The sequence below is a fragment of the Brachionichthys hirsutus genome, unplaced genomic scaffold (assembly GCF_040956055.1).
Source record: "Brachionichthys hirsutus isolate HB-005 unplaced genomic scaffold, CSIRO-AGI_Bhir_v1 contig_431, whole genome shotgun sequence".
Lineage (NCBI taxonomy): Eukaryota > Metazoa > Chordata > Actinopteri > Lophiiformes > Brachionichthyidae > Brachionichthys > Brachionichthys hirsutus.
The window spans coordinates 795-28,413 of NW_027180781.1; the positions used below are offsets into that span (position 1 = coordinate 795).

Here is a 27,619-nt window from a genome sequence, read left to right on the forward strand (position 1 = left end):
TGAGACAGCTCTCATTTAATTGGGTGTTTGAATTCGTTTTTTTTTTTTTTTTTATTTCCCCGAGCCAAGCCAGGCAGCGCAGGGCTGTTAATTTGCTGCATCACATGTGCTGTAGGGAGGTGATGGAAAACGGCCCAGGATGAAAGGGATAGTACAGAAACACAGGCCTTATTAGAACAAACATTCTCTAGGACACCGAAAAGCAAGAGGGGCAAAAAAAAGGGGCACGAACCAGAGGGGGAATATAAGGGGGGAATCACGATCAAGCTCAGGATAAAGGCTGGCTGTAAAGGTGGAAATCCGCCTGAAATCTGTGGAACGGTGGCGTTTGAAGACAACATGCAGGATCCGTCACGCTACCTGCGGAAGTCTAAGAGAGTCCTGGCCGAGTTGGGAATCCCACGGTCGGTCCAGGACAGGAAGTGGAACTGGGTGACGGTTCGCGTCTCGTTTGTCTGCAGGTTCTTCAGGTAGAAGCTCCGCACCAGGAAGTCCTCGCACCAGATGTGTTCCGACACCAAGTTGACCTGGATGTGGAGGAGAATGAGGGCGTTCGGGGATTAAAGGACATTTCAAACCTCATGCTTGTTGGGGAGGATGATTGTGTTTTCTGGAGACGTTGGAATCTGGAAAACTGTGTCCACCGCAGGTAAAAATGTATCTCCACTGTAAAGGACAGAGCTAATAAACGCTAAACAAACCGAAAAGGCTAGACGACGGATCCAAAAACCAGAAAACACTTTTGTAACGTGTGAATGGATTCTTCCATCTCTCGGCGGCGGGCGTACCTCGTAGATGTGGTACACATCGGATCCCTCGTCGGGCCAGTAGTGATGACACTGCTTCACCCCGTTTTCAGAAAGTGGGGTCAACATGACGACGACGACGCAGCCGCTCTCCCACACCATCTGCACACAGGAAAAAAATGCATCCCTGAAATAACACAGGCCTTTTGATGCCGCCCCTGTGTGACATTACACGATTAATACAGTTCGAACGGCGCCAGCCGCAGCTCCATATTGTACATTATCTTTACACGGCAGCCTTGTGTTAGAGCGAAATTGATTTGTTAATCTTGGTCCGGGAAGTACGAATAAATGTCACCTCTCATGCCTGCGACGAGAGTCGGCAGAGCAGCGGGAGGGCGCGTCATGCGCCGCCCTCTCCCAGCCGCCAGAGCGGGATCACAACATGCAACGGAGCTGCTGCTCCATTCCATCTTATCACAATCTAATGTGTCCTTGCGAAAGACAAAATACAGGCCCACGGCAGCCATTAGGAAAATGAGGAGGAAACGCGGCTTTTATGGTTGCTATAAAAACACAATGGCCTTGACTATACACTAATCACAAGCTTCTGTGATCCAACCCAGCGGACGCGTTACCCGCCGGCCGTGCCAACGGTGCCAAGATGTGACGAGATTAGGCAAGGCGATAATGTGAGGAAATATTATCCATTTAAGTCTTGTAAGGTTTGGCAAATATTAGTAGGAAGCGAGGACATTCTTATTTTCCATCTTCGGCTCGTAAAGAGCTCGTCATCTGCAAGGCTTTTTTTATGTGATAAACAATTTCTAGGCTGCGAACATACATACTATAAAACATTTATACAGACAAAGGTAAGATAAAAAAAAAATTACAAGCTTCAAATTGAGCAAACTTGCTTCTCTGTGAACCCTGATGAGCTTTTTTCTTTTCTTTTCTTTTTTTGTTGTTTAATTCTGAGGGGAAGCGAGCGGGAAAGCAAATCCCAGCAGAGCTAAGGTAATAGCCAGGGACTACAAGAGAAGCGAAGGATGAAGGAATGGAGGAATGAGGAGTGGAGGATTAGAGTGGATATGCCATTCAGAGTGGTGCTGCCTGGGGCTGCTGTGGATTAGATAGGACGGAGCAGAAAGATTTGCCTCCTGCACGGTCCATTTGCATTAGAGTGGCAGTGTTTCCTCTGTTTGTTTACTTTTAATGGGGGGGAAAGAGCAGTTCTCCCCACCGCCTCTCCTTCTCCAATCCAAGTTTTTACCATGTTGAATAATGAATGGATACTTCTTATTCCCAGACACAGAACCAATGTTGCGTCAATGTGTTTCCAATGTTCCTTTTATTTTCTTCCTAATTGAGAAAGATTTAAAGTAGAATTCATGGCTAAGCCGCTGACTTAATTAAATAATGGATATGCACGTGTTCACCTAGCACAGAAATAAAAAATCAGAAAAACAAATGCATCTCCAACGTGACAAACAGATAATGAACTGTTTCATTCGAGGCACTTTCAAATGTACAAATTTAAAATTGAGTCAATTAGCGCAGACTTTTTCAATAAGAGGCAACGGATTCTTCGTCTTTGTGCAAGGACAGAGCTTGAAAAAGGTTTTGTTTCTCTCTTTTTTTTTTTTTGGTATAAAAAGCTATTTCACTGCAAAACACCCAAAAGGCTGTACCCTGTCAGCGTGCAGAATTAAAGTGGAAAATTAAAAAGCTGTTATAAGCCTTTGCCCGATCACAAAGGGGCTGCCGACGTCTGCGCTCGCAAAACGTCAGCATTATCATCATGATTCACAACGAGGATCCATCCGGTGCATGATGCAGGGGGCCCCCGAGAGCGGGGGGGGGGGGGGCAGCTGGTCCGCCAGGATTTATGTTTCACACTTCTACATCCTGGTCACGGCTAGCGGAGTTACTTCACCATATGGAAGTGATGGGCCCGCTAATTACTATAGTGCTGTCCTATTAGCACACGAGAAGGCCATTTGCAAAACATGCATCATTTAGAGCGCACCTCCACACCTACGTCCACGATGGCATGATGAAATGTCTGTTTGGCATTAATGAAAAAGGAAATGAATTCAAATAGAGTGAAGGAAAATGCCAAGACGGTCACATTAGTACAAGTGAACACAGCTAAAAGCTGCAGGCTGAGGGGTAATCAGGCTCCAAATGTTGGAACTACAGCTTCGTAATTTGGCCGATGTAAACAAGGAGCACGGCGCTGCATTCGATTGGCCATGGGCTACGATTTGAGCCCATCTTTTCAAGGACTTTATCTGATTCCATCATGAGCAGTAAAAGCAGAAACACAACGATTCCCAGGCAAAGTCTGGAGTCAAAGAGAGCATTTAAAAAAATGCATTTCTGAACAAAAGCATGTAAATTCGTTTTGCAACAGAGATGAGAGCGTCTGAGTCAGGCTCTTAAGCGCTCTTGACTCAGAAATGAAGGGGAGTCTTTCGGGACAAAGACGGCACCGTCCATTTAAGATGAGTATTTAGCGCAATAAGAACAAACTGTACCCACAAGTTTTAGTTACTTTGAGTAGAAAACATAGTGGAACTTTCTTTTTTTCTTTTGCTCTCACTTTCACAGGAAATAGCCAACTAGACAATAACGTCTCGGAACAAGAGTGACTCATGAACCTCCGCCTCTGCAGAAAGACAACATGAAGTAATTTTGAAGGACCACAGTAAATGGAGAGGCGTATTACCTGCCAGAAGTCTGCCACGGTGGAAGGAAGTGGGCCCTGGGAGGAGATGTAAGTCGGGTTGCGAGGGTCATGGTCCATCTGGGAGAGAGGGAGCAGAGTGTGACAAAGTGTTTGAGTGGCGGTGGAGGTCCAGGAGTTGTTTTTATTAAAATGTTCGCATTTTGTCCTACACTTGGATTCCTCTCTTAGCTTCCTTAGCTTCATCCCGTCATCGTTCTATTAAAGTTCCTCCTCTTCTTCAGTCATCCTGTACGTTCTTCTCCACCGTGCCCTCAAAGAGCTCATGAAATGTCTTTCAGGGTCTTGTTTTCTGTCACACTTTCACACGTTCCTGAATGAAACATGGCGCCCTTAAAGCCCCGCGGGTGGCTGGGGCGAGGCAGTGGAATGTTGAGGTGGGTCATTCCGACATGGCGACCTTGACATGAGGGAATGATTGAGCCTTTGATTGAGTCGTTGTTGGTTGGGTCGCACCCCTGAAATCGATCATCGCATTTTACTGAATGCAATTTTCATGCACGCCCTCGGGCGCAGGATGCATCAAGGGAAAGATGTTGACATATTTCACAGGGAAATAAATAGGTGGGAGCATATCGATGCATTCCTGATGTCTCCATGGCATCATAATGACAGATGATACATAAATGTAAACTGTTTCCGACTCATTTATTTGCATATTGATGTGACCCTGAGTGCTGAGCACCAATAGAAATACAAGATTCTTTTTTTTTTTTTTTTTTTACTGCACATCTAATTGTAACCGAGAGATTCAGGGAGGGGGGACATTTATGAGCAGCCACAGGATCGTATTTAATGGCTTTCAAAAATAATTTATGGACTTTTTTTTTTATGCTGAACAACAACTTCATCAGTGAATCCAGTTGTTACTTTCATTTCCTTGTGTTTATCTTTGCCTTATTTGTCAAACTCGTGGAGCATTTCTTTAATATATTAAAACAATGGTCCGTGTGTAATAACCTCAAAAAGAGAATGATGTCATCACGCTCCGAAAGGCAAGTCAATCCAAACCGACACAATAAAATCTGTTCCTTTATTTATTGTTTCTCTAAAAACAATTTTTATTAGTGTATGATATCAACTTCAAAATGCACTTCCAAACTACGATTTAATTATAAGCCAGGCTAGGAACAGACACTTGCGCTCATTTTAATGGGACACACTGTTGAATATTATCCTTGCAACTATAAATTATTTTGTTTTGGCGAAGTCTGCAGCATTTAGCAGTGAAATATTTAATGACGCTCAATTCCCCAGGATGAAATTCGATCACATCCACAATGTAACTCGGATTCATAGCTATAAAGTAAATGTCACTTGCTATTGAGGATACTTCCCAATAAAGTACCCATTGCTCTACTTACAACGGTCTTCAATTTTCTCTTCCACCTGACTGGTTGAAATTCCTCTTGTGGGGTTGTAAAAATAATGAAATCAAAAAATGCTCCCAAATGAAAGCGCCATGCCGAATGTTCTCCGTTCGGCCAATCTCAAGGACACAGACATGCTGAAGCTGCGCGTTGACAGCCCTGCATGAATACTAAAGCGCAAACATGAAAGCGTTGCCCTGCGTTTCCACGGCCCTCCCGTCGCCATTGTGGGGCAAAGATAGACTACAACAAAAAGTCAAGGAAGCGCTCTTTGGTTTGAAGTAAAGTAACTTGTGTTAAAATAGTGTGCACGAATATCTGTTCTTGAAAAGGCGTCTAGATTTTCAACACCTTTGCCGTAGCGCCTTGATCCAGTGTTTATGAAAGACAGGAAGCTGGGGAGCTAAACGCCGACTCGAACTCATCCCATGAAGTTTGACAACAAAAGCATGGAGAACAGGTGGGAAATGAAAATAAAAACTCTAAAAGCTACGCAGCATTTGGCTTTAAGAAGGCCAGAGAAGCCAAAGACATCCGGGTCTCTGAGCACATTTTGTGTAACTGTACAAATCCTTCAAAACCATCCCTCACGCTAATGATGCCACACATCTGGGAGCGCTCACATCATTTGTGGTCAAGCATTAACCATTAGCCAAGGTTTTCCCTGTAAGCATGACGCCCCCTGCGTTGCAGGCAGCGCCCTTTCTTTGCCTCTTCTTTCCCAGAAAAGCAGCAACAGATTATTTACTTGTAGACCACTGCCCCTGAAGCTAATGAGGAGGAAGAAGCCACATCGACAGACATAATTATCACAGGTTTGCTGGGCTCAGCCTGGGGTCCCTTTTGTGGTGTAATTACTGTCCTTTCATCCACACACCGCTGCATCTGCCATTAGTTCACCCATTTTCAACATCCATAAGCAAATCTAGAGTTTGTTTTATTTATTCCCCCAAAATATTTTTAGGTAACCTTATTTTGTACCAATTTCTTTTTCACATAAGCTCCTGATTGATTAGGTTTATTATAATATTGCTCTATAAGATGGCAAATGTCGCACAACGACAATGTTTAAATAAACCACAAACCGATGAATACGCCATTAGAGGAAATGGAGGAATAAATAGAGCATCTAGAAGTCTCCATTGTTTGTTTCTGAAGAGTAATAGGCTTTTAGTGCAGCGGTGTGCGCCCCCTCATCTATCTCCTCAGAAATCTTTGGCACTGTATTTGAAATGCATAGTTTCCTATTTCCTTTTTGATGGAATCCCTTTTCAGCAGCCTCAGGGGAAATCATGACTGGCAATGTTTTGGGGGAAAAAATACAATAAAAAAAAACAAGAGGGAAAAAATAAATAAAAACAAGCCCTATAACACTGTGGACTTTCTGGATTTGTAGGGGGATACATTTTGTTTAGTCAAAAACAGTTCATAATTCATGGTGATGAAAATAGGGGCGTCTCCAGGGAATGGCCATTTTGAAAGCACTGAAAGCAGCAACGTGATTCCGTAAGATATCCCAAATCTACTGAGGCTGTCAGGGCTGAGAAGGGAAACACATCAATGCACCTGAAACAATGACAGGTCCTTTGAAACTCCTTTGAAACCCAAAGTAAAACCCAACCACATGCAGGTATGGGCTGGTAGGAAAAAAGGCTTCAGAAACAACAGATATTAGCCACAACATCGATCTATAACGAATGAAATACTCACTATTGGGCTGGCATTGATGTAATCTGAGTTGCTGTGATTATTCTCCGCTTTCAAGGTGATCCTGGAATGATCGTCTGCGATGGAGATGCATAATTCATCAACGCACTTTTCCACAGTTTTTCCTTCTCACACAATAACAGAGAATTTCAAGCAGCGACAGCATCATCATTTTCTTTCAATATGAAACTGAAAAGGCTTGCAGTACAATTTCACCACAGTTTCATCATACACACACACACACAGACACACATTATTTTGAAGTCCTGAATTGCTCCACCTTGAATAAGGGATGTCAAATTGCAAGAATAATACTTCATCCTAAGACGTTTGTAAGTACCGAGCCTTTAAAATCCTCCTTTTCTCAAACATTTGGAACTTTTATTCGTATAATCTGTTTCCACTGAATCCGAACCCGTTCCAGTAGTCCCTTAAAACCCATTTGCTTCAAGTTAAAGCCCCTAAAAACGGACCTAAAACTCTTTTCTCTCTTATATTCATGACTAAACAAGCCTCGAAACGTGTATTTATGGGTAGAGCCTGTTAGCGCCTGTATTATAAGAGAGTATTATTACATCAAATGCAAAGAACATGGTAATGGTTCCAACTGGAAACTCTTTTGGATGATGTGATTTCAAACATGCTTCACTTTTACAAGAGAAAAGGATTAGAGGATGAGAAATAACTCGTGCATTTGGCAAAGGTAATGCTAACACAAGTTTGGCTGGAGTTGTTGGAATGTAAACCAAATAAATAGCAGAATGGAGCGACTGTTTCTTCTCCGTCTTTGCGCCCACGCACTAAATATTCCTGTCCAAACAAGTATTTCTCTCAGGTTGTCTGTAACCCCCACATAGTAACAATTACACACAATATATGAGCTATGGATTAACATTTATACACAGTTTTAGGATTGCATTGAAAGAAATGCCAGGAAAATGACAGATGCCTTCACTGGCATTCAGGAAAAATGACCATTTGTTCAGAAAGATACTTTTGTACAGCGGTGTTTGAGCCCTAAAGCATCTGCTCACAAACATATCAGCAGAAACGATGACGCCGCACTGCTCCAGTCCTGTGAAAGATGTCATCTCAAAATAAACAGTCCATATCTGAAAGGACTCACATACAACCACGGTGTCCGACCGGTTCCTCTTGGAGTTCTGCTCGCCTCGGCCCACTCCGCAGACGCTGGGCTCAGCCTGGTAGGAGCACAGCGCTTCCCACTCGCGCTCCAGACGGTTCTTGTTTTTCAAGTGGTCCTCCATGTATGACTAGAGAAAAGCAGACAGCACCTGAGCCACCGCTCCAAAAAGGATCCAGAAAAATATGGCCGACAGTAGCAGATTGATATAGCTTGTTGTTGTTGTTGTTTTCGTTGCATGTTAACCATGAGCTACTCAGTAAATAAACTGGAGCAAAACATCACATCCACGCTGTTGCTCCATTGAAGCCACGTTTTATTGACCTGCTGTATAGTCAAACAACTCAGGGAGGAGGCTGCCGAAGATCGAGGTGTGGAAGGTCTCTGTGTTTGTTTGTCTGAGACAAAAACTCTCTCTCTCTCTCTCTCACACACACACACACACACACACACACACACACAATTAAGACCCTGAAAGGTTTGTCTGCATTGGAAATACTTCAGGGGTGTTTCAATCACGTCTCTCACTGCTTGCACAGCCACTGATAAGATTGTCTGCATTTAAGCCGTCACTTGGAGAAGACAAAATTGAATTTGCTGGAGAGACAAAGATGGAAAAAGAAAAGGGGGAAGGGAAGAGGCCTGTGTGTGTGTGTGTGTGTGTGTGTGTGTGTGTGTGTGTGTATTTCCCCCAAACAGGGTAAGTCTTAGCAGGCTGAAAGGTTCTCTCCAGGAAGACGCCCTTTTTTTTTTTTTTTTAGCGTGGTGCTATGTTTCCCCGTGACTCCTGTATCATGGCTCCCCTCCCAAAGGGGTTAAATGGTTTAGTCTGCTATTGTGCGAGGCAGAAGATTACAGACTCATAAACTGATGTCAGGGATCAGCTGGCTAATACAATAAAAGTGATACCCAGATGTGCCGGGTTTTTATCCCGTATTAAAGGCGCTATAGGCAGGCTGAGCGTAGAGGTGACACGCTATTGTTGCAGCCGACTGTTTTCACTCCTGCCTATCAGAAGGGAAAACCCAAGCTTTAGCAGAATACGTACAATTCCTGTTGAGAAGAAAATCCCAAATAAGCTTGTCCAGTGCATAAAAGGCAATTAACCTTTGATGGCTTTTGAATTCAGATGCCTCGTGCATGCATTCAAAAGACATTAGATGACTTATAGGAACATAAAAAAATAAATAAAAAATCCTGCACACAAAAGAAATCAAACTTTATTGTTAGATACGGAGGCAAAGGTGTCATTCGGGTCTTAAACGCCACAGTGAAACTCCTGTGATTAATGCAGCTGCATAATGAGGGAACACAGCAGCACAGTGTGTTCTGTCTGAGCCCTTAATTTACATATCGTGATATTTCGGAGACATTAGAGTAGATTTCCACCAACCCACCATTTGAACTGTCCCTGTTTGAGCTTTTAATTTTAATAAATGCGTGAATGCAAAAAACAAAACAACTCAATTATGAAAAATTAAAAAACAGAAAAAGAATCTAGTCAATGTTCTCATAGCAGATAGATATTTGCATGTGTGCTGTTGAGCATTGCCTACGCAAACACACGCCACTGTCTTCCTAGGACAATGACAGCATACCATTATCGCCACTTGACAGAGCCCGCCACCCTGTACAAGTACTCTCTGCTCGCCAGGCTGACAGCATCCCGCCTCCCCTTCCGATATTACATCTCCATATACTTGATAAATCCACTCTGAATTGCATCGCATCCTATTCAAACGATGCCTCGAATCGATTGCATTCCAAATTCATATTTTCACAGCTTAATGCAATGCAGCCATCGGGGCCTTATCAAACCCTCCCGTTCTTCGGGGCAGGCAGCGGACCATGGCGTATTCCAGAGACAGGGTAACGAAGGTTTAGTGAATGGGGGGGAGGGGATTATGTCTGTCAATCAGAGGGTTGGGGATGGGAGGCCTGGGTGTCAAGGAAACAATGTCTAATCCTTCCTAAGCAGGCTCCTCGGCGGCAGAGGGTGCCGAGTGAAATCAGGATGAAGGGACAACCAGGGGAGGCAGAGACAACAGGTAACACATTACTGTCAAGCTCTGCTGTCAAATTAAAATGAACAATGCCGGTAACAGTTTGTACAGGGAGCGTTATGGGATGACAACCAGCAAGGAGAGGTGAAGGCAGAGCCATTAATATGTGCATTCTGCCTTTAATGGCATTTGAATTGCTCATAAACTAAATTCAAGATAGTGATTAGAGGGCAGAATCAATGCATGAATCAATCTTTATTTTTTACATTATTATACAAGTCAGGTTTTTTCCTTTAATCGAGGTGCTTTTCCTCATAATTCAGGGAAGCATTTAGAATTCTGAACTGGAATGAGGAAACATAAAGAAAAAAAATGCTTAAAGCTGCTTTGTTATTTTTTCTTCTACTCTTTTTCAAGCTGAGAAATAACGACAACATTTTGACCTTGCGTCTGAACGTTAGCTGCTGTTCCTTGAACAATGCTAGTGATGTGCTGTCCATGGTGCTGAACAGACTTAGAACAGTGCAATCAGCCCAGACACACATTAGCAGCACATGCTACCATGCTAAAACTATAGCAACCGTCGCTGAGCGTTCTAATCATTCCTTTGATGCTGTTTGCACGGTTGTGCCTCATAGCGAAGCCGCAAGAGGCAAAAATGAGAAGGTGGGGAAAGTGTGAATTAACACAGCAGATGACTCAGCAGAGGTGCATCCGGTTTCAGTAAAATTAAATCGTTATGTAAGAGATTTTATGTCTTAAGGGGGCCTATCTTAATCCATTCATACACCAGTAGCATTATGGTTAAATGTGTGTGTGTGTGGGGGGGTGGGGGGGATTGCAGGAATGTGGAAAGCGATTGGGCCGCAAACAAAAGGACGGGCAGCATATGTGCTTTGGAGAGCCAGGTATTCATCACACTTCTCCACACGATGTGAGCGCCAAGGAGCGAGGGGGGGGGGGGGGGAGATGAGAGCGGAGCAGAGCAGAGAAGAGATGGAAAAATATAGGTCTGAGATCAGTGATAACAAGGCAATCTCACACATGGTTTCATGTGAGAATTGTGTGGAATTTTAAAGAAGAACCCCTATAGGACATCTCCATGTCAATCATGGGCTGAAAGGGGAGCAAAGGTCGCCGCGTGTTTTACCTTTCTACGTTGCAATCGCTCTGTCGGCGCTGCGAAGAGATGGGGCCTAATAATAAGAGCTCTCAGAAATGATTCACGCTGCCTCCTTTGTTATTGGAGGGCTAAATGCATTTCTATTGTCAGAGTTTTCAAAGGGGGCTTCACAAACAAGCCTTGACGAGTGCAACCAAATCCATCTATTACCACCGATACGAGGCATTACTCAGATTCCCTCTCATTCATTATAGACGCGCAATATAAAAGCAGGACATGCAGAGTGATGAATGCTCTCTCCATTAATGGAAAGACTGCAAGGCATCTAGCCGTCTCTTTTATCAGGCTTGTCTCAAAATGAATGGATGAAAAGTCGGGGAGAATTTTAAACAATCCATTGGGCGACGGAAAGCGGCTTCAACCAAAATCAAACCCCCTTGTGACATTTTTTGAGACATCCAAATGGCAATCAGGTGGGTCGAACAATGTCTCATTGGGCTGCACCAGCGACAGAAAGACAGGGAGGTGGGGGGGTAAAATATATATTTTTTAATTGCAATGGGGAAAGAAGCAGGTCGCAATTAATAAAGAAGGGGGGAAAAGTTGGAAGAGGAAAAACTAAGATAACAGAGTCGAGATAAGGCAAGAGGAAGAAAATGGTGGGAAGAGTGATAAAAAAAGACAAAGATAACAGGGCTGTGAGGAGGAGGGGGGGGGATGAAACAGAAAAGCAGATAAACAGAGAAATCAAGATGTTGGTTTTCAACATGGAGCCAAACATATTCCCATGCAGACACCAAGTCTTAAAAGCGCCCGCCGTCATGTATGCTCAAATGAAACGTCTATTCCCGGTCTCTGTCTGACACGTCCATAAATCCTCTACACAAGATCTCATTTAAAAGCACAATGTTCATTATACAGAAGCGTTAATTGATGCTTTTTTCTCTCCCTCTCGTTAAACCAAACTGTCAGTGTTTAGGTTCTGTCATAATCTGGGATTATAAATGATTATACAGCTAAATATTTTAGCCACATGTTCATTACAGTTAGCCTCCCATTTATTTCATGCATGTCTTTTGGCTAACTAGGCTATAAGATCAAATAGCAAGGCCTATGTTAAACCTTTTCAACTGCTTAGCCAAGACGTATTGATTACTTTAAAATGTTTCCGTTGCTATCCATCACTTTAGTTCACTAATTAATTGGTTTTTCCTTTACTTCTAGCTTCCTTCGGTCTTTTCCACACACTCATTTGCAACACGAGCTGAATATTAGATTCCTACCCTGACAGGTTTAGTCAGTCAGACATGACGTGTTGTGGTTGATCGGATGCTAAGGACCACTAAAGGTCTCTGAAGGCCGGACAATAAGCCACACCTCAACCAGGACCCGTCTCCTCTCCTCTCTCGCTGCCCCCCCCCCCACCACTAAGAATAAATCAATCAGTAACATCCTTACCAGTATCATGTGACCAGTGGAGATGTCCATGTTGGACGGCACCGGCTCTTCACACCAGGAGGAGGTGCTGCTCCGGGTGGATGGGCTGCCTGCAGGGCCGTCGCTGAACTGGGATGAGACGCTGTTGAGCCGCGAGTGCCGTAGGGTGTCCGGCCGCTCGACCCGCTCCGACGTCCGGACCGCCATGCGCTGGCGACAGAGCTCCTGGGGATTAGAGGAGATAATATCGATAATTTGCAGAATAAACTCAGACCTGGCTGCAACATGGCGACTGTCTTCAGTGTTTAAGAATGGAGCTTTTAGTTATAAAAAAAAAGGGTGATCTTTTAAAGTAAATTCCCACGCAGTCAAGCTCTATGGAGCGAAAATCTATACTGTTTAAAAAAAAAATACATTTTCAAATGAGGAGGCCGCATTCATCAATCAAATAGAAGGCTCACTGTAGCTGCACAACCGCAGGCACAACCAACGAAGATTCAAATTTACACAATTGTAAAGTATAATTTTCTATTTCAATTGATCTCCAGAATAAAAAAAAACAAAAAAAACAATACGATGAGGATGACTCGTCTTCCCGTGACTCAGCTTTTCTAGAACAGACATAAAGCATCAAAGAAAATGTGAAGACTAGGCATTTATCTACTCAAAATGAAAAGGTAAGAAGCACATTTCCATTGCCAGATCTGTGTAATGTGTAAAGAAGCAGAGTGAGAGTCACAGATGCCCCCCCCCCCCAACACACACACACACACACATATCTTAAATTCATTATCTGTGAATCCCATCATGGATGGTTGTGGGCAACAAAGCCAGTCATCTTCACAGAATTCATTTCCATACTCAGCTGATAACAGTGAAGGCAGAGCAACCCAGAGAAAATGCTTTGTGAAAGCACATGCTAAATATCATGATCTATCATAGCGATATTTCCCTGGAGCACAGACCCCGCTAAGCCCTGGTCCGATTCCCCGCCGTCAGACTTTAATGATTAGAACCATGAAGTGGTGCCCCGGGCCTTGGCCTTGGGGCAATATCCAGGCCCACCTCATCATTTTACCTGAATCCTCACCATCTCTGCAAAGGGTGCCTGTGCCGCTTCGGATACGAGAAACCGTCCCGGGAGCGGGCGGGTAGTTGTAGGAGGCACCAGAGAGGGTCAGAGGGGAGAGGACCGCCGGTTGTGGGATTACATTTCAATCTGTCTCCCTTCAGACTACAGCAATACGAATGAAAACAGGCCAAGAGGCATCAACGTCTGCCATCAAGCAACGTCTTCCTCTCCCACAGTAGAAAAACACAACTGTATCTGTCAAACAGAGAACACGCCCACATAAACACCTGACAAAGCAGGTGCTCCATCCTTGAACGGCGTGCCGAGAGGAATGCTCGCCGTATTCAACTGTAAAATGTGCACAGAAGAGATGAAAAATCTAATCTTAATATAAAAAAACAATGAAATCTTTGCTTTTCTGTGGCTGTTGTCATGTCGCTATAGCACCCCCAGCTTTTGACAGACAGGGCAGCTTTGTGAAAAGCTTATTAAATATTGAAAATGTTAACGCGACATGCAGATAAATATGTTCTGAGTACCATGCTGGGCACAGCTGAGCCCCAGCGCTGAAAATCAATACAGCCCTGGCTGCCCATGACCCTGGAGGAACAGAGAATAGGTTACAATGGCTGCCTATTCCCCCCCCCCTCTCTCTCTCTCACACACACACACACACACACACACACTCGCTTTGCAAAGAATAATAATTAATGATGGGCTCGAGTGAATAGCTGCTGCAGCGACAAGTCAAAAATGCTAAAATTAAGGAGCATTAATATGATTTGATCAAACATAAAAGGATTTCTGGTGCACGGTTGTTGAATCTTATTCAAAGTAAGCTAATCACTATTATCGTCATCTGAGCAGAGAGCTCTTCCAATGGGAGAACCCAGGCCAAGTGGCGTGACACGTGATTGGCTCGTAGCGAAGGGGCTGGACTAACCTGATAGGTTGCTGTGGCATCCGTCGTGGTGTCGGTCCCCAGGCTGGCTAGCTTCTCCTTCATGCGGAGGTGGGAGCGCTGGCGCACGCAGAAGAAAGTGGCGGACACCGCCAGCGCCACCAGGATGAAGAGCATGCAGAGGACGGAGAGCAGCAGGAACTGGCCCGACTCCACCCTGGTCTCCTTCACCACAGGGATCTGGGTCAGGCTGCCCCTCTGGAGGACACAGAGACAGATAGAGAACATGGTCAGCGCAGTAAAGGACGCCACATTTTCTGGGGACTGATTTTAATTTTATTTTCCTAATGAACATATATTAAATAAAGGCTTTTCTTGGCTTCCCTGTGGACTCGACAGAGGCATAAGCACATCTCCACCTGCCTCCGCATCCTCTCCCACTCGTCCCTGCTACCCACCCCCACAGTCTGACCTGCCCCCACTGATTAGCCAGCTCTAATACCGCCCAAATAATCTGTATTCAATGCTCAGCAGACCCCTGTTACCAGCCTGTGTCCAGTGCTTTCTACTCACTCTGCCCCACTATAGACATTTACAACCCTGTCTCAGGCTGGCATGGGGTGGGCTGGCACTGTGCAGCTACAGGAGGTTGGGATACTAAAAGCTTGTGCTTAATGAGCTCCTCTGGTTCTGAGTTTTAGCTGGATTAGGCCCTGAGCCCAAGCCGTGCGGCTAATGGCTACGCAGGCGACCCGGACCGGACCTCAAATACGTCCGCCACCGGTTGAATAGAAGAGAAGTTTCAAAAAAATGTTTTTAGATCCAGACAGGAAGGGGTTCGGGTTTGTCTCAGGCATGTTTTCACTGTGCTTCATCTCAAACAGTTTCATCAGCATAGGTTAAAGAATCTCTGTTTATAATTGGTCCACTCATAAGCCATTTACCGTAATGATAAATTCCCCGTGGGCCCCACCGATGCAGAATATTTTAAGGGCATAGCAGTGATAATTAGGAGCAATGACTGGGAGGGATAATTAATGCATCCAAAATGTAGCTACTGTTGAGATTTTCTTATCTGATTAGATAAAATACAGCCGTCTTATCAGGAAGTCAAAAAGACAACGATAACACAAATCAGCCCAACCGTCCTCCACGGCTGACCCACGGGGGGCTTCCGTTTTTTTCAGCCTTGCGTGCACGCCAAACAGCTTTACATCTGCAAAAGGGCTATATCAATAAAGGCACACAAATACATCAGCGGGCTCGTAATTGTCCGCGTGCAATATCGAAAGATGGATGGGTAATGAGAATCAAACGTCAACACGACAGAAAAAAAAAAAGCGTCCGGCTCTGACATTTAGCCTGAGGGGTCTAATGGGCTCCCCGAAGGATCTTGTTATACCCTTTATAAAACAAGACACTTTCACCTCAGACCAGCAACAATAAGGTTTGACCTTGTGGCTCGTAATTGCAAATGTTTTAGCAGCAGGTCTTTTCGATTACTGTTTTGGGCCTTGCCGTTGATTGCAATCACTGTAGCTCTAGCGTGTAGTTTCAATCACTGTAGCTCTAGCGTGTAGTTTCAATCAAGCATTAAGAGGTTAGAGACCAATTGAAAGGATCGACGAGGCTGATGAACGGCGAACAGAGAGGGGGAAAATGGCCTCGATCTGTGCTTGATGATCAAACGGACATGCAGACAGCAGGAACGATATTTAGAAATTAACACGGGTTTCATTTACTGCAGTAACGCAATCCCATCTGACGTAATCGCACAATAAAGAGCAGCGTATAGAGCAGCTAAAAACCCTCGTTGGATCGAACATTCAGCATATTTTGCACTTTAAGTACAGCTCGTCACATCAGTGTGGCGCTTCCAGGCAGCTGCCTCCGAACCCAAAGTGCCCCCTACAGACCGATCGGTGCAAACCTGCTCATCAACAGCTGAAATATTTGTTCTGGAAAAGAAGGGGGGAAAAAAACCCTCTCATGGTTAACAAAAGATCTGGAGCTCTACAATCTGTGGCTACTTTTGAAAATACATTTAGGTACACACTTAAAATAAAATCAAAAAGCATTTCTACTGTGGGACCAAACAGGGATGAAATGCACTGCAAGCATAAAAGAGTGTTTGACGGTGGTAATCGTGTTAAAGGAGATAGAGAAAGAGATGGAGGAGGAGGAGGAGGAGGAGGGAGGGGGGGGGGGGGGGGGAGAGGAGGAGGTGTTAGGCTAACAATTACCTTCATGGGTCTTTAGAGTTTTGTCCTTTCATTTTTTTTATTTTTACAGCTGTTTATTTTACTATAATTTAGACATGTCCTAAAAAACAGCATGATCTAATTAAAATGCTTAAAATGTCCCAAAGAAAAGCAGTTGCACCGACATCAATATGTAAAAAAAGATTTGTTTAAAATTAAATACACAATTTTCTGACTAGGTTTAACCAAATTAAAAACAAAATCAGAGCAGAATTTTTGCACCGAATTTTTCCACTGACATGAAACACTTCTGAAATATTTTTCCCTCCATGAATTTTATTTGCGGATAAATCACAATAAATACATTTTCCTAAATGTATTTAAAACAATTCATGAAATAAGCGTTTTCACGTGTAGCTAATTCTCTGCAATCATTTCTTCCCCTGTTTGCCTCCTTTATTCACATTGCTTCTCTCTGGTGAATTAGCCAGTCTGAGAGGAGACAAGGGGCAGATGGATTTCGGCGCTTTGGATTATTCAAATTGAAGAAAGGTCAGGCAGAGAGGTGTTGTTAGGGCGGCTGGCTGTCCATTCACTAACACAATACAATTAAAAAGTAGAAGTCGAAAACGCCCTAAACACACAGCCTCCTCAACGGACACTAAATCTAAGATGTTGCACCCAAAACTCGAATTCTTTAACGATTTGAATTACCTGCATTTAAAAGGTTTTATGACTGATAGCCTTGCGATGAAGAACAAAAGATTTCACGGGAAATGCAAATTGTATGCAATTTTTCAAAACACTGGCTCCATAAAAATGTTACAATTTTGCAAATGCACAACTTGTGGAAATTGTTTATTTAATTTTTGCTAAATAAAGGTACTAAACTCCAAATAAAGAAAGAAAGAAAGAAGATTAATTTAGGCAAACTCATATTGCTACAGAGAGGTGCAAAATCGAAATGTATTTCAAGTCAACACTGCTATTCTTAAACGAGTCCCATTCTAAACCTGAGAAAATAAATCACTTACATTAATAGAAGCTGTGTACAATTTCATTTCGATTATGATGTTTGTGCAAATGTTTTGACTAAACAAAATAATAAAATAATGCAACTAATGCAAGCACGGAGGAGATTTAGCATCTTTCAGCTCTTGGCGTTGAAGCTGCTGCCCGGCAGCACCAGGCAGCGTCATCCTCACAGAAACTTTGTTCCCTGCAGCCTGATGTGCTCGGAGCAAAGCACCGGGCTCAGGGTCCACTTGAAATATATGATCTTACATTTACACCGACTACAGTTGCACGCAAATTTTTCTACCATAGTTCATCCAAGGGGCTTTTCGGAGATGCGATCACGAGCAGGGAGGATGAAACAAAATGCAACCACAGCGTCAGAGCTCCTAAAATAAGGAATAATAAAAGCCTTTCTATTAAGATGAGAAAAGAAACCCATCTCTCAACGCAATGCTTACAGACAAGTTCGCAAAGCCGGACTTTTGAGGTGCCTTTTATGCATCTAATGCACAAAAGCATGCACAATGAATAAAATAAAGACACACGTTGCAGGAGATAATTACCCAGATCCACGTCGCGGGGCTGAGAGTGCATTTTGCGGCAAACGGAAGACGCTGTGTCTTGTATTCCAGAGAGCATGGATAACCACTGATGCCTGCCGCGGCTCCAAAAAGCGTCTGCGTGTCCTGGCCGCCCACTCAGTCCGCTTCTCCAAAAGTTCCCCTGCGAGGGTCCCATGCATCCCCCCCCCCAGCGCCAACAAAAGACCGCGGCTTCAACACGAAGATGAAGAAAAAGAAAAAAAGGGAGAGTCGGATAGAATAAGAAAAGGGAGAAGAATGTGGGATATGCCCGCCTGATTTTCCGAGCGATGGAAGAATGTGCAGAAGCCCCACTAGTGAGTCCTTTCAGCGTCTCTGTGCCAATGAAAAGAGATGGGGAGGTGGCGGGGTTGGGTTTTTTGCGATCATTTAGTTAAGGCTGAGCCCCTCCTTATATTCAGCAACTCAGGAGTCCCCGTCCATTGCACATGTCATATCCACTGGTTGCTATAGCGATGCCGCCACATGTTGTCGACAGTGAATGTTCAAGGAGCGATGCCTGGCTAATAGGCTTGCGGACCAAGAGGCGATATGAATGGACACAAGGCTAGACACTCATTTGTTGAGCTACTAGGGGTCTCTGTGTTTGGTGTGTGAATTGCTGTTTTCTCAGGCTCTCCTTTTCCACTGCTCCCTCTCCCAGGGATTCAGTTATGTGAGCAGAAAGGGGAGATGGGCCAGTCTATTCGACAAAGTAGGCTTTTGCATTCAAAGCTTAAGCGAGCACAAAAATAAGCGGCTACCACACAGTACAGTAGTTGTTAACTATATGAATGCTGCATTGGGTGCAGTCTGAAAAACCCTAACCCTAACCCTAAAGTAAATCGTGTGTAATTGGCCAAGTCTTTTTTTTCCCCACGCACTTCCCTCAAAAAAGATTTGCTTGAATAAAGAAAAAAAAAGAAATGGGAGGAAAACTGCAAGTTTAACAAGTTTAGAAGATAAAACTCCAAAAAAGCTATCCTAATTAGCAATCAGCCCAAAAAAAGATCCAATGGAGAGCAACAGCTGCACTTAGCAGGGAGAGAGAGAGAGAGAGAGAGAGAGAGAAAGGGGGATTATGGAGAGCACAGGGAGAGAAAAGGAGCAAGAAAAAGAAAAGGGGCGGTGAAGAGAGGAGAGTGGGGGTCCTGTCAAATGCAGATGACGAGTCTTGGGGAGTGATGAGGAGGAGGAGGAGGGGGGTCGTAGCTGTGTGACGGCTCTCCAGTTTATTTTTTCCATTCAGACAGCACCCCCCCTCCTCTTCTCTATTGTCCCTCTGTGTGACAGCTGGAGTTGGCAATGTGAAGGGGAGAACAAAAAAAACGAGCTTGCTGTCCAGCCCGGGTCCGTGGCTGCACCATACACCTCCCCACCTTGAAAAAAGAAGAGCCAACCTCGCAGCTCAGCGGGAACAAATCTGAAGTAGAACGCATTCAAACAGACTCCGCAAAACTCTTCAATACTAGATCTTGTTTATGATGCAGCTGCAGAACTGAAATTCTCCATGCATTTTGTTATTTTATGCCGATTCGGAGGAATGGAGGAGCTGTAGTGATATTGTTCAGATTATGCATTCAGCATTAATTTATCAGGAATTATTCATAATTAACATTCCTTTTATTTTTTTGCCTCCCAGAGGAAATAGAATTGACCACCCAACGTTGAGTCGGCTGCAGCACTTTCTGTTTCCTTACATTGAGTCAACCGAACGATAGTATCCGTCCTGTCTGGTGAACTGGAAGAGAAATGCTGGCCACCCACCTGCCAGCCCCATCTAAGGACCCCCCCCCCCCCCCCCCCCCGACTGCTTGGGTTGAAAAAAGGATGCCCACCAAGAATCAGGCGCCATATCCACCTGCTCTCACCCCGATTTTGGTCTTTGTTGGTTTTTCTACACCGAATTTTGTGTAAATGGATTCATTTTCACACATTTCAGCCGTCACTGCACACCAAACAGAATGATTTCACAACTCACGGCCCGCCCCCTTCAGCGGTGCCCGGCGCTAATGGTCCTCACGCCAGGGAGGTTTGCATCGTTTCGCTGTGAAAAAAAAAAACCTCCATCAAATCTGGGAACATATCGACGTCACTCCTTGGTCACTGGCGAAATCCGCCATGCTGTCAGGCTTCTTCTATCTACAGGGTAACACGTGTTCAAACATCCTGCAAAGCTTATCTGCCCTACTTTGCTGCCCTCACTCCATGACACACTTTACATTTTGTTAAAAAACTAAAAAGTAAAGGAGCAAAAGTTATAAAACCAGAGAAAGAGAAATAGGTATGAAGCACCATGCTGCTGAGAGGCTGAGGATGAATACTAGACGAATTCCATAATCAAGTGTTGCTACCTGAGACAGCAGAGCAGAGACTTCTGATGAACGCAATAACTGGCAGAGATGTGCTCGCACCTGCAGGCTGCGCAGCGTAGAATACTTTTACATACTTGTCTCTTTGCAGGCGATTTGAATATACACATACCCGCGTTGCAAAATATACATTTAAAATACTCAAAATTACCCATATATCAAGTGTATGCATCTGCTGGACATCTAAAGTGGACGCAGGGAGGACAGGGAGAGTGAAGAGAACACCAGCCCGGTGGCAAAGCCTGCTGCTGGTCCGCCATAGCAATGGCACTTTAATGATATTAGCGAGGGGCTAAAGCTGCTTACGCTGCGGCGTGCACAAGAAACCAACAGCTGCAGCATGTACCTGCAGACATGACTAGCGTGTGATAGTGCTGCACCAAAAATAGTTGGGATTTCTGCTCGGCTCTTTGAAATGGGGTGCAATAAATTATTCATCGCAATATCTGAGCATGCCTGTTGCTGCAGCGCCGTTTGGGAAGGTGTTGGAGGATTAGCTTGGAACTGAAACACGGAGGGGAATATATGCAAAACAAAACACATTTGGGTGTTCCGGAACCCCCCCCCCACCAACATCAGATCCACCAGCTGCTATTGTTATTGCTGGAGTTGATATTACAAGATGTGCGAGAGAAAATGATCTGGACTAATCTGGGGGTAGACTCTTTTCATTTTAATTGCCCTGCTTCATCGGCGCTAATGAAACCGAGGTTCTGACACACGCAGACGTTGATTTTTTGAGAGTTTGTACATGTCCGCGGCACAGCGATGTCATACTGTCAGTTGGTATATTGTCAGTTGGTTTCATTTTGCGCATGTGCTGAGATGAATCTGAAAAGATGAGATTGTGCACTCCTGTCTAAACTCCCTTTAAAGCATCACTCAAAGGGCAGACATGTGACAGTGAGGTGAATGTCTTAAATGCATTGTGTCTCAGTGAGAGTGCGAGAGGGACAGAAACACCATGTCTCCTAATGGATGATGTTCAAAGACACACACACACAAAAAAAATGGCTCCCATTTCTGGGGTCTATTTGAAACATTTGAATTGCTGTGTCTCACGCTCATCACTTGCTCAGGGAGGAACCGTTCAAAGTCTTTGTGTGTCAGCCATGTCATTCTGGTATTTCCCCCCAGATGAGCTTGTTCAAATAGGCCTCGTTCTCTTGTGAATCCCAACCCAGGCATTGCCCATGCCAGGCAGTTCAAAGCTGTAAACATCAAGGTAAATGCTATGCCTGTCATCTCAACTATATTTAAAGCGGAGGAGCAAACCCACACACAATGTGCACTTCAAAAAGAAGCAGCGTTGTAGCGTCATAGCCCGGAGTGGAAAAAAAAATCACACCATAGCTTTAAAATGTTGTAATCCATGACTGATATATATTTAGATCTGTTTCAAAACTCCAAATCGAAAGCTTTGCAGGCTGCGTTTTCGTTGGAGCGGTTATTAAGATTTGTTTGTTTGTTTGTCATTTTCAGGGAAATTCATAGAAGCCATAAATACTTTGGCAGATTTTCATGAAATTTGGTGGACTAGTAATTTTGATGACACACATCTTTGTTGGAAGTGCTTAATTTAATTCAAAAGGACCAACCGTTGGGTGCTTCTAGTTTAGGATTAGTTAATTCCAGGAAGTTGATCTGATTTACTTGAACTTTTTCCTCTTAATTTCTTTTTAGGTGCAGCTCTAATTCAAGTTGACAGTAATGATCCTCTCTATATGCAGCTCTGTTGACAAAGGCAATATGTCTGACAGGGATAATGTTAACATTCACTACAATACCATCCAAAATTAATTAAACTAACTTAGCAAATGGTGCTGACATCCAAAAATGAAAGCGGAATCAACTCAGCTATCAGATCTATGCTTGCACTCTGGCGTGGGGGGGCAAATTACGCACAGATTTGCATTAATCACGACGACAAGAATTATTTTCTGAAGCCTAATTAGATTTTGATGAGGGATATTTACAAATAAAATTGCCAGGTCCAGAATGTGAGTTTTGAAAAAGCGCCGTCTTGAAAATGCAATTGAAAACGACTTAATTCTGCCGAGTGAAAAGATAAAGCGAGGAATGTGAATAAAGAAATCTCACACAGCATTTTCACAGTTAAAAAAACAGCAAGCCAAACATCAATGTTTTAATTGTTTTGTTTGAATCCACACTACTTTTAGGCTGTTATGTCCTCGGCAGCCTTTCTTTTTTCTTCTTTTTCTTTTTATCTTGGGGAGAGATAAATCTGCAATTAATTTTGAAAGGGGGGGGGGGGGGGGTAAACAGTGGGACAATACATCAAGTCACACATGAATGGCGGCGGGCAGGGATATATGCGCTGCTGCGGAATAACAGAGGTAGTCAAAGGTAGCATTCATAATTGAAACCCCAGTCACAGGAGACTTAGCGGGTTGGGAGACTGATACTGAGTCTGACAAGTAAAAGGACAAGGAATTGTTCAGAGGAGAGCAGGGAATAACTTCATGAGTTCAGTGGGACGCATCTTCCTCACACCTGGGGCCATCTCAAAGCCTGTGAAGAAGAGTATTTCTCAGTGGGGCCGAATGCGATCGTCCAGAGTTCCACCAAGATCTCAGAATCCATAGAAGCGCCGCTGCTGCTGCTGCTGAGGACGAACTCATATATTTATTGAATTGTCTGAGCGTTGTCTGCACTCCAACCCCATGCAGCTAAACCCGCTACCTCAACGGATTCAAGCAATATCGGGATCAGGAATAGAACGCCGGCTCGATAACGGGTGTGGTTCGAGAAGCTTCGTATGCAAGGAGCTAAAGCAAAGTCTTGTTGCAACAGAGGAAAACTGATTGCAACATGCGTGCCGACATTTAAAATGTGCTTTGAACGCAGATGCTTGTGACCCGCGGCCGATGCGTGAGCCTGAATAACTTCTATGGAAAAGTCCAACCGATCGATGCGGTCATTGTTCTTCAGTTTTACTGACTTAAAAACACTAACTCCAGTTTAGCCACCTTCCTACACTTTGTATTTAAATGAACGCCGAAGGAATCCCTCTCAGGGGATTGGCAGATCCCAAATCCTTCCATTTGAGACCAAACGGAAACATGTTCCTGATCACCTGGGCGGCACCGGACTTGTAGCATGTCGAGGTCACCTGCATGAGCGCACGCCTCGGTGATCGCCTAACGCCTCCTGAGCAAGTCAAGATATAGATGTAGAACCACAGGAGGCAGAGCGTGATGGGCGAAGGGTCGTACCCTATAAGGGCACACATCTGCCACCTTATGAAGTCTCATCCGCATCTTCATTAGACATTTTTCCCATCTCATCAAAATGACAACCCCCAGCCTAGCTTGTGTTGAACCGGAGAGGTGATCCCGTGTGACCCCTGTGGTTACTTAGAGGGTCACACGACACAGAGGCCAAAATCCACACCTCTCCACCAGACTCTTACCCCAGGGAATTGGGGTGTGGGGGGCATCACGGAGTGGCATGCAGCCGGGAACGCTAGATCTCGCTTGACAGACATCGACTGTGTCTGGACTAGAGGCAAGCACTCTGATTTTGCTCTTTAATTACTGCAAATTGGAGGAGCTGCAGCTCATGCTAATGAAGGCACACCAATCAGGAAGGGAGAATGGCGGGCAGGAACGGGGCTGACACTGACCGCCTGGACGCCCTGCTATCTGTCTGTCTCAGAGTCAAGCCGATCTAAAAAAAAAAAGGAGTCTGCCCCCCCGAGGCACCCCGTGCGGCGCTGAAATCCATAAGGAGACCTCTGAAGCAGCCGATTGTTTGCCGCTCGCATCTCCAATCGCTTCTCGCTGACAACAACACAAAGCACGGCTGATCAGAAATTCTGAAGGCAAAGTGAATTATGATTTCTGTCAAGATTCTGACGGCTCTGTAACATAATAATACACTGGCGGCTCCTTATTGTAATCAATGAAGCCTCTTTTTTCCACCCACAAACATAATTACACTGCGTGGCTTTTTTTTGTGAGGCTTTGATGATGTATATATATATTTTTTGCCATCATTCTTCACGGCGAACAAAGTGATGAATGGCAACTGACATGTGATTGCATGTGTTTATGAGATTGGATTGGCAAGATCCTTTTTGTTGTTCCCAACAATGAAATGCAATTCTTTCTGTTAGCCCTTGATGTTGATGGAGCCGGATGTTTTTTTACTTTGTCGATTCGTTTGTCCAGATTCTAGATAAAATGGTTTCGGCTTAAACAATTTACAAGACGTATCGAAGGGATATCTTTGATACTTTTCTGCTGCTTTCCACCTTCACACGTAGGGCCACGTTTCCAACGGTTGCATCACCGCTGCATGCTAGAATGACGGACAACATATCTCAGAGAAACACATGAAAGAAATGTCTTCAGTTCAGAGCTAAAGGGCCCAATTAGTCGCAGTTATTGAAGGCTGTCAGATTAATGGTTATTAGACTTAATGAAATAGTAGCGATCCGAGAAAAGACAACGTTTGAATTTCTCTGGGTTTTCGGATATAATTTTGATTTTAATTGAATATAGCTTTAACTCAGATTAATCCATGTATCTCTTAATTTTGTAATCTGGACAAAAAAACCCTGAATATTTAAGGAGAACTTTTTATTTTATATCTTAAGAGGCACCATTCGCAGAATAATTTTACTAATTCGTTCTCTTGAAGGCGAGACAATCAGTGATCGTCTCATCTTGAGCAGCTTCTCCAAATCCGAATAATGGGTTTATGCTGGAGCCTATCGCAGCTGACATCGGGCGGTGAACATCACACAGAAAGGCCCCAGGTGGAATCGAACCAATGACCTTCTTGCTGTGAGGCAACATCCACTGCTATCCACGATTAAAAAATGGTTCCCATGTTGAAATACCCCAAAGCCATCAAATGACGTTTTGATGGCGTGAAAACCACCGATAGATGCTGCAAAGCCACTTAGAGGCAGAGTGGTCTAATTTCATTTCATGCTTTGACGCCACAGATGGAAGATATTCATGCATCCGCCCAAATGAAGGTCATCATATAAAAACCATAACAGCTAATCAAAGCAATTTAGTTGACCTTGCCATGCAAAAAGTAACTAGCAGTTAAAGCGGGATTCACAATTATAGTCAATTAAAGTCAATAAAAGATGATGTGACAGTTAGTTACATTTAATTTACCGTGAGGGAAGCGGTTTATGTACCGGCACTAATCAACCACAAATCTAAAATGTTGTGTTTGTCGCATCTAATAGATAAAAATATCACTGAATTCACATTTCAAACAAACTCAACGGTCTTTATTTTGTCGTGATGCTAAACACATTACCACGGGATGCTACTTAGCCCGTAGCAACGACTGCTCCTGCTGTCTGTGCCGGGGTGCCAGATGCGCTCGGCAAGTAGCTGCACGGTAAATGGCAGAAGGTGAGATCTCTGTGGCCGGGACCAGGAGCACCCTACCCCCCCTGCACCCTGCTGCCAGTCCCTTGGCATGCAGCTTGTCAGGCCAAATGGCAGCCATATCCCCCCTTCAACGCTGGCATTTAAAGCGTCTGCCACGGCATCCAGCTGTGGACACCGCAGGTCCCCCTTACCCTCAGTGCCCCCCCCCCCCCCCCAGCAATGCAGCCCTCAACCACCAGGCATCTGCTGACAAATCACGATGAGCAGCCAGAGCTTTTATTCGAAGGGTGGAAGTGCAGGACGATGTCATTCCTGCAAATAGAACCTTCCTTAAGCTTTAGAAGTGAAGATCTGTGAAACCCGCTGCAGATATGAAGAACAAAGCAACAATCTAAGCTCCGAACGCACCGGTTGCACAGCAGACATTCTGACGTATCATAGCAGGAAGACTCCCGGGTTGCAGCACCGCCGGTTGGCACGCTGGTTAACTGTCACTGACGCAGGGAAACCTATTTAGAACTCTGCTGCTGTCACCGTGATTAAGACCACCCGTGCTTTTCCTTGCTGCGACGAATCAAACCGTGCATCCACGCCATCCCCCAGCCAAGCTAAAATGGTTGCGTTTAAAAGAAATCAAATGATTATTTCTCACACTGCAGTTGCGTTGCTAGTCGAGCCCGTACTGGAATGGTAATCTGTGGTAGTCAAACATAAACGATCACCACAGAGGGAATCGCACACGGGGCGGCAAGTCAGTCTCCGGCTACTGCCGAGTGCCATTATTTCTTCTGAAAATATGCTAAGCAGGTCAGCTTGCACCCGGCGATGTCTGCGGAGCGACCCAGTCTGCGCCGCCGAGGCATCCAGCAGATGAGTTTTGTTGAATAATTAAAGAGTCTTAATCAGTCTCCTCCGACACCACCAGAGCTGCAAGTGAGGTTTTAATTTAAAGGGGGGGCGGGGGAATTAATCATTTTCAAAAACTACATACATTCTAAATTTTACTCTGACTTTTAATTGGGTTTTACTGGGCAGTTTGTTCTGAAGCCATCAACAGTTGACATCGGATTCGGACCAGAGCTTCAACTGTCTGCAATGCAATAAAGCAGCAAAACTACAGCTGCAAAAGAGAGTTACTACAAGTCGGTTGATTCCCAGCTGTGACTTATTGATTCGTGAGGTTAATAGAGAATATCCCAGTACTGTAATAAATACAAAAAAAATCAAAGAAAGTCATTTCTTATGGAGACTAATGAAAACTGTACAGACTAATATTTAGTGGATCAAACATTCCTCCAGTGAGATTTTTGGGTCTATTTCAAACTGATTAACATTGATTTTCTTTTGTGAATTTTAACGCTTTAAAAGAGCCTTGATGCATTTGAATGCAAATGAAAATAAAACGAAAATAAAAACCTTACATATCTGCATCTTAAATGTTCTTATATGATGAACGGAGCCCTTACTTTGAGTTAATAAGCACTAACGATTGTAATCAGTAGTGAGTGGCAGGCGGACTCCGCAAATACAAAATGGGCCTGGAACCAAAGCTTTGAAGCACGAGTACTAATCACTAAACTACTGCACTACAGTACCTCCTTGGTGTCATTTCATCTCCATCCCCATAATACCTCTAAGGCCACCTCGTCCTTGAGGGCTTTCTCTTTCTTTTTCAGAAAGGGATAAATACTACAGAAAAAGTATGTCATTTAATTCTCAACAAAAGTTGGAGGAATTGCCCTTCAACAAGCTGAATAGAAATACCACATCCGACTATGCTACGGTAGCCGCACGGCTCCACACAAAGGCAGCAGA

General features: G+C 44.2%; 1 protein-coding gene across 1 annotated transcript; it reads right to left on the reverse strand.

Annotated features, from left to right (window-relative positions):
* Positions 1–356: 356 nt before the first annotated feature.
* LOC137916694 (receptor-type tyrosine-protein phosphatase N2-like) lies at positions 357–23,896 on the reverse strand. The gene is made up of 9 exons (XM_068759662.1): positions 23,857–23,896; positions 23,521–23,660; positions 14,295–14,510; positions 12,301–12,504; positions 7,699–7,846; positions 6,576–6,649; positions 3,478–3,555; positions 789–908; positions 357–527 (listed from the first exon to the last, which is right to left on the reverse strand). Exons 1-9 carry the CDS (start codon positions 23,894–23,896, stop codon positions 357–359), a joined length of 1,191 nt encoding a protein of 396 aa, XP_068615763.1.
* Between the last annotated feature and the right edge of the window lie 3,723 nt (positions 23,897–27,619).

Bases quoted from the DNA above. Each gene is read 5' to 3' on its own strand.
- LOC137916694 (XM_068759662.1), bottom strand. From the start codon at position 23,896: ATGCCACTCCGTGATGCCCCCCACACCCCAATTCCCTGGG. The intron at 14,511-23,520 runs GTGATCAGGAAC...TGTGTCCTCCAG, and splicing joins ACAAGTCCGGTGCCGCCCAG to AGGGGCAGCCTGACCCAGAT. The intron at 528-788 runs GTACGCCCGCCG...CTCCACATCCAG, and splicing joins ATGTGTACCACATCTACGAG to GTCAACTTGGTGTCGGAACA.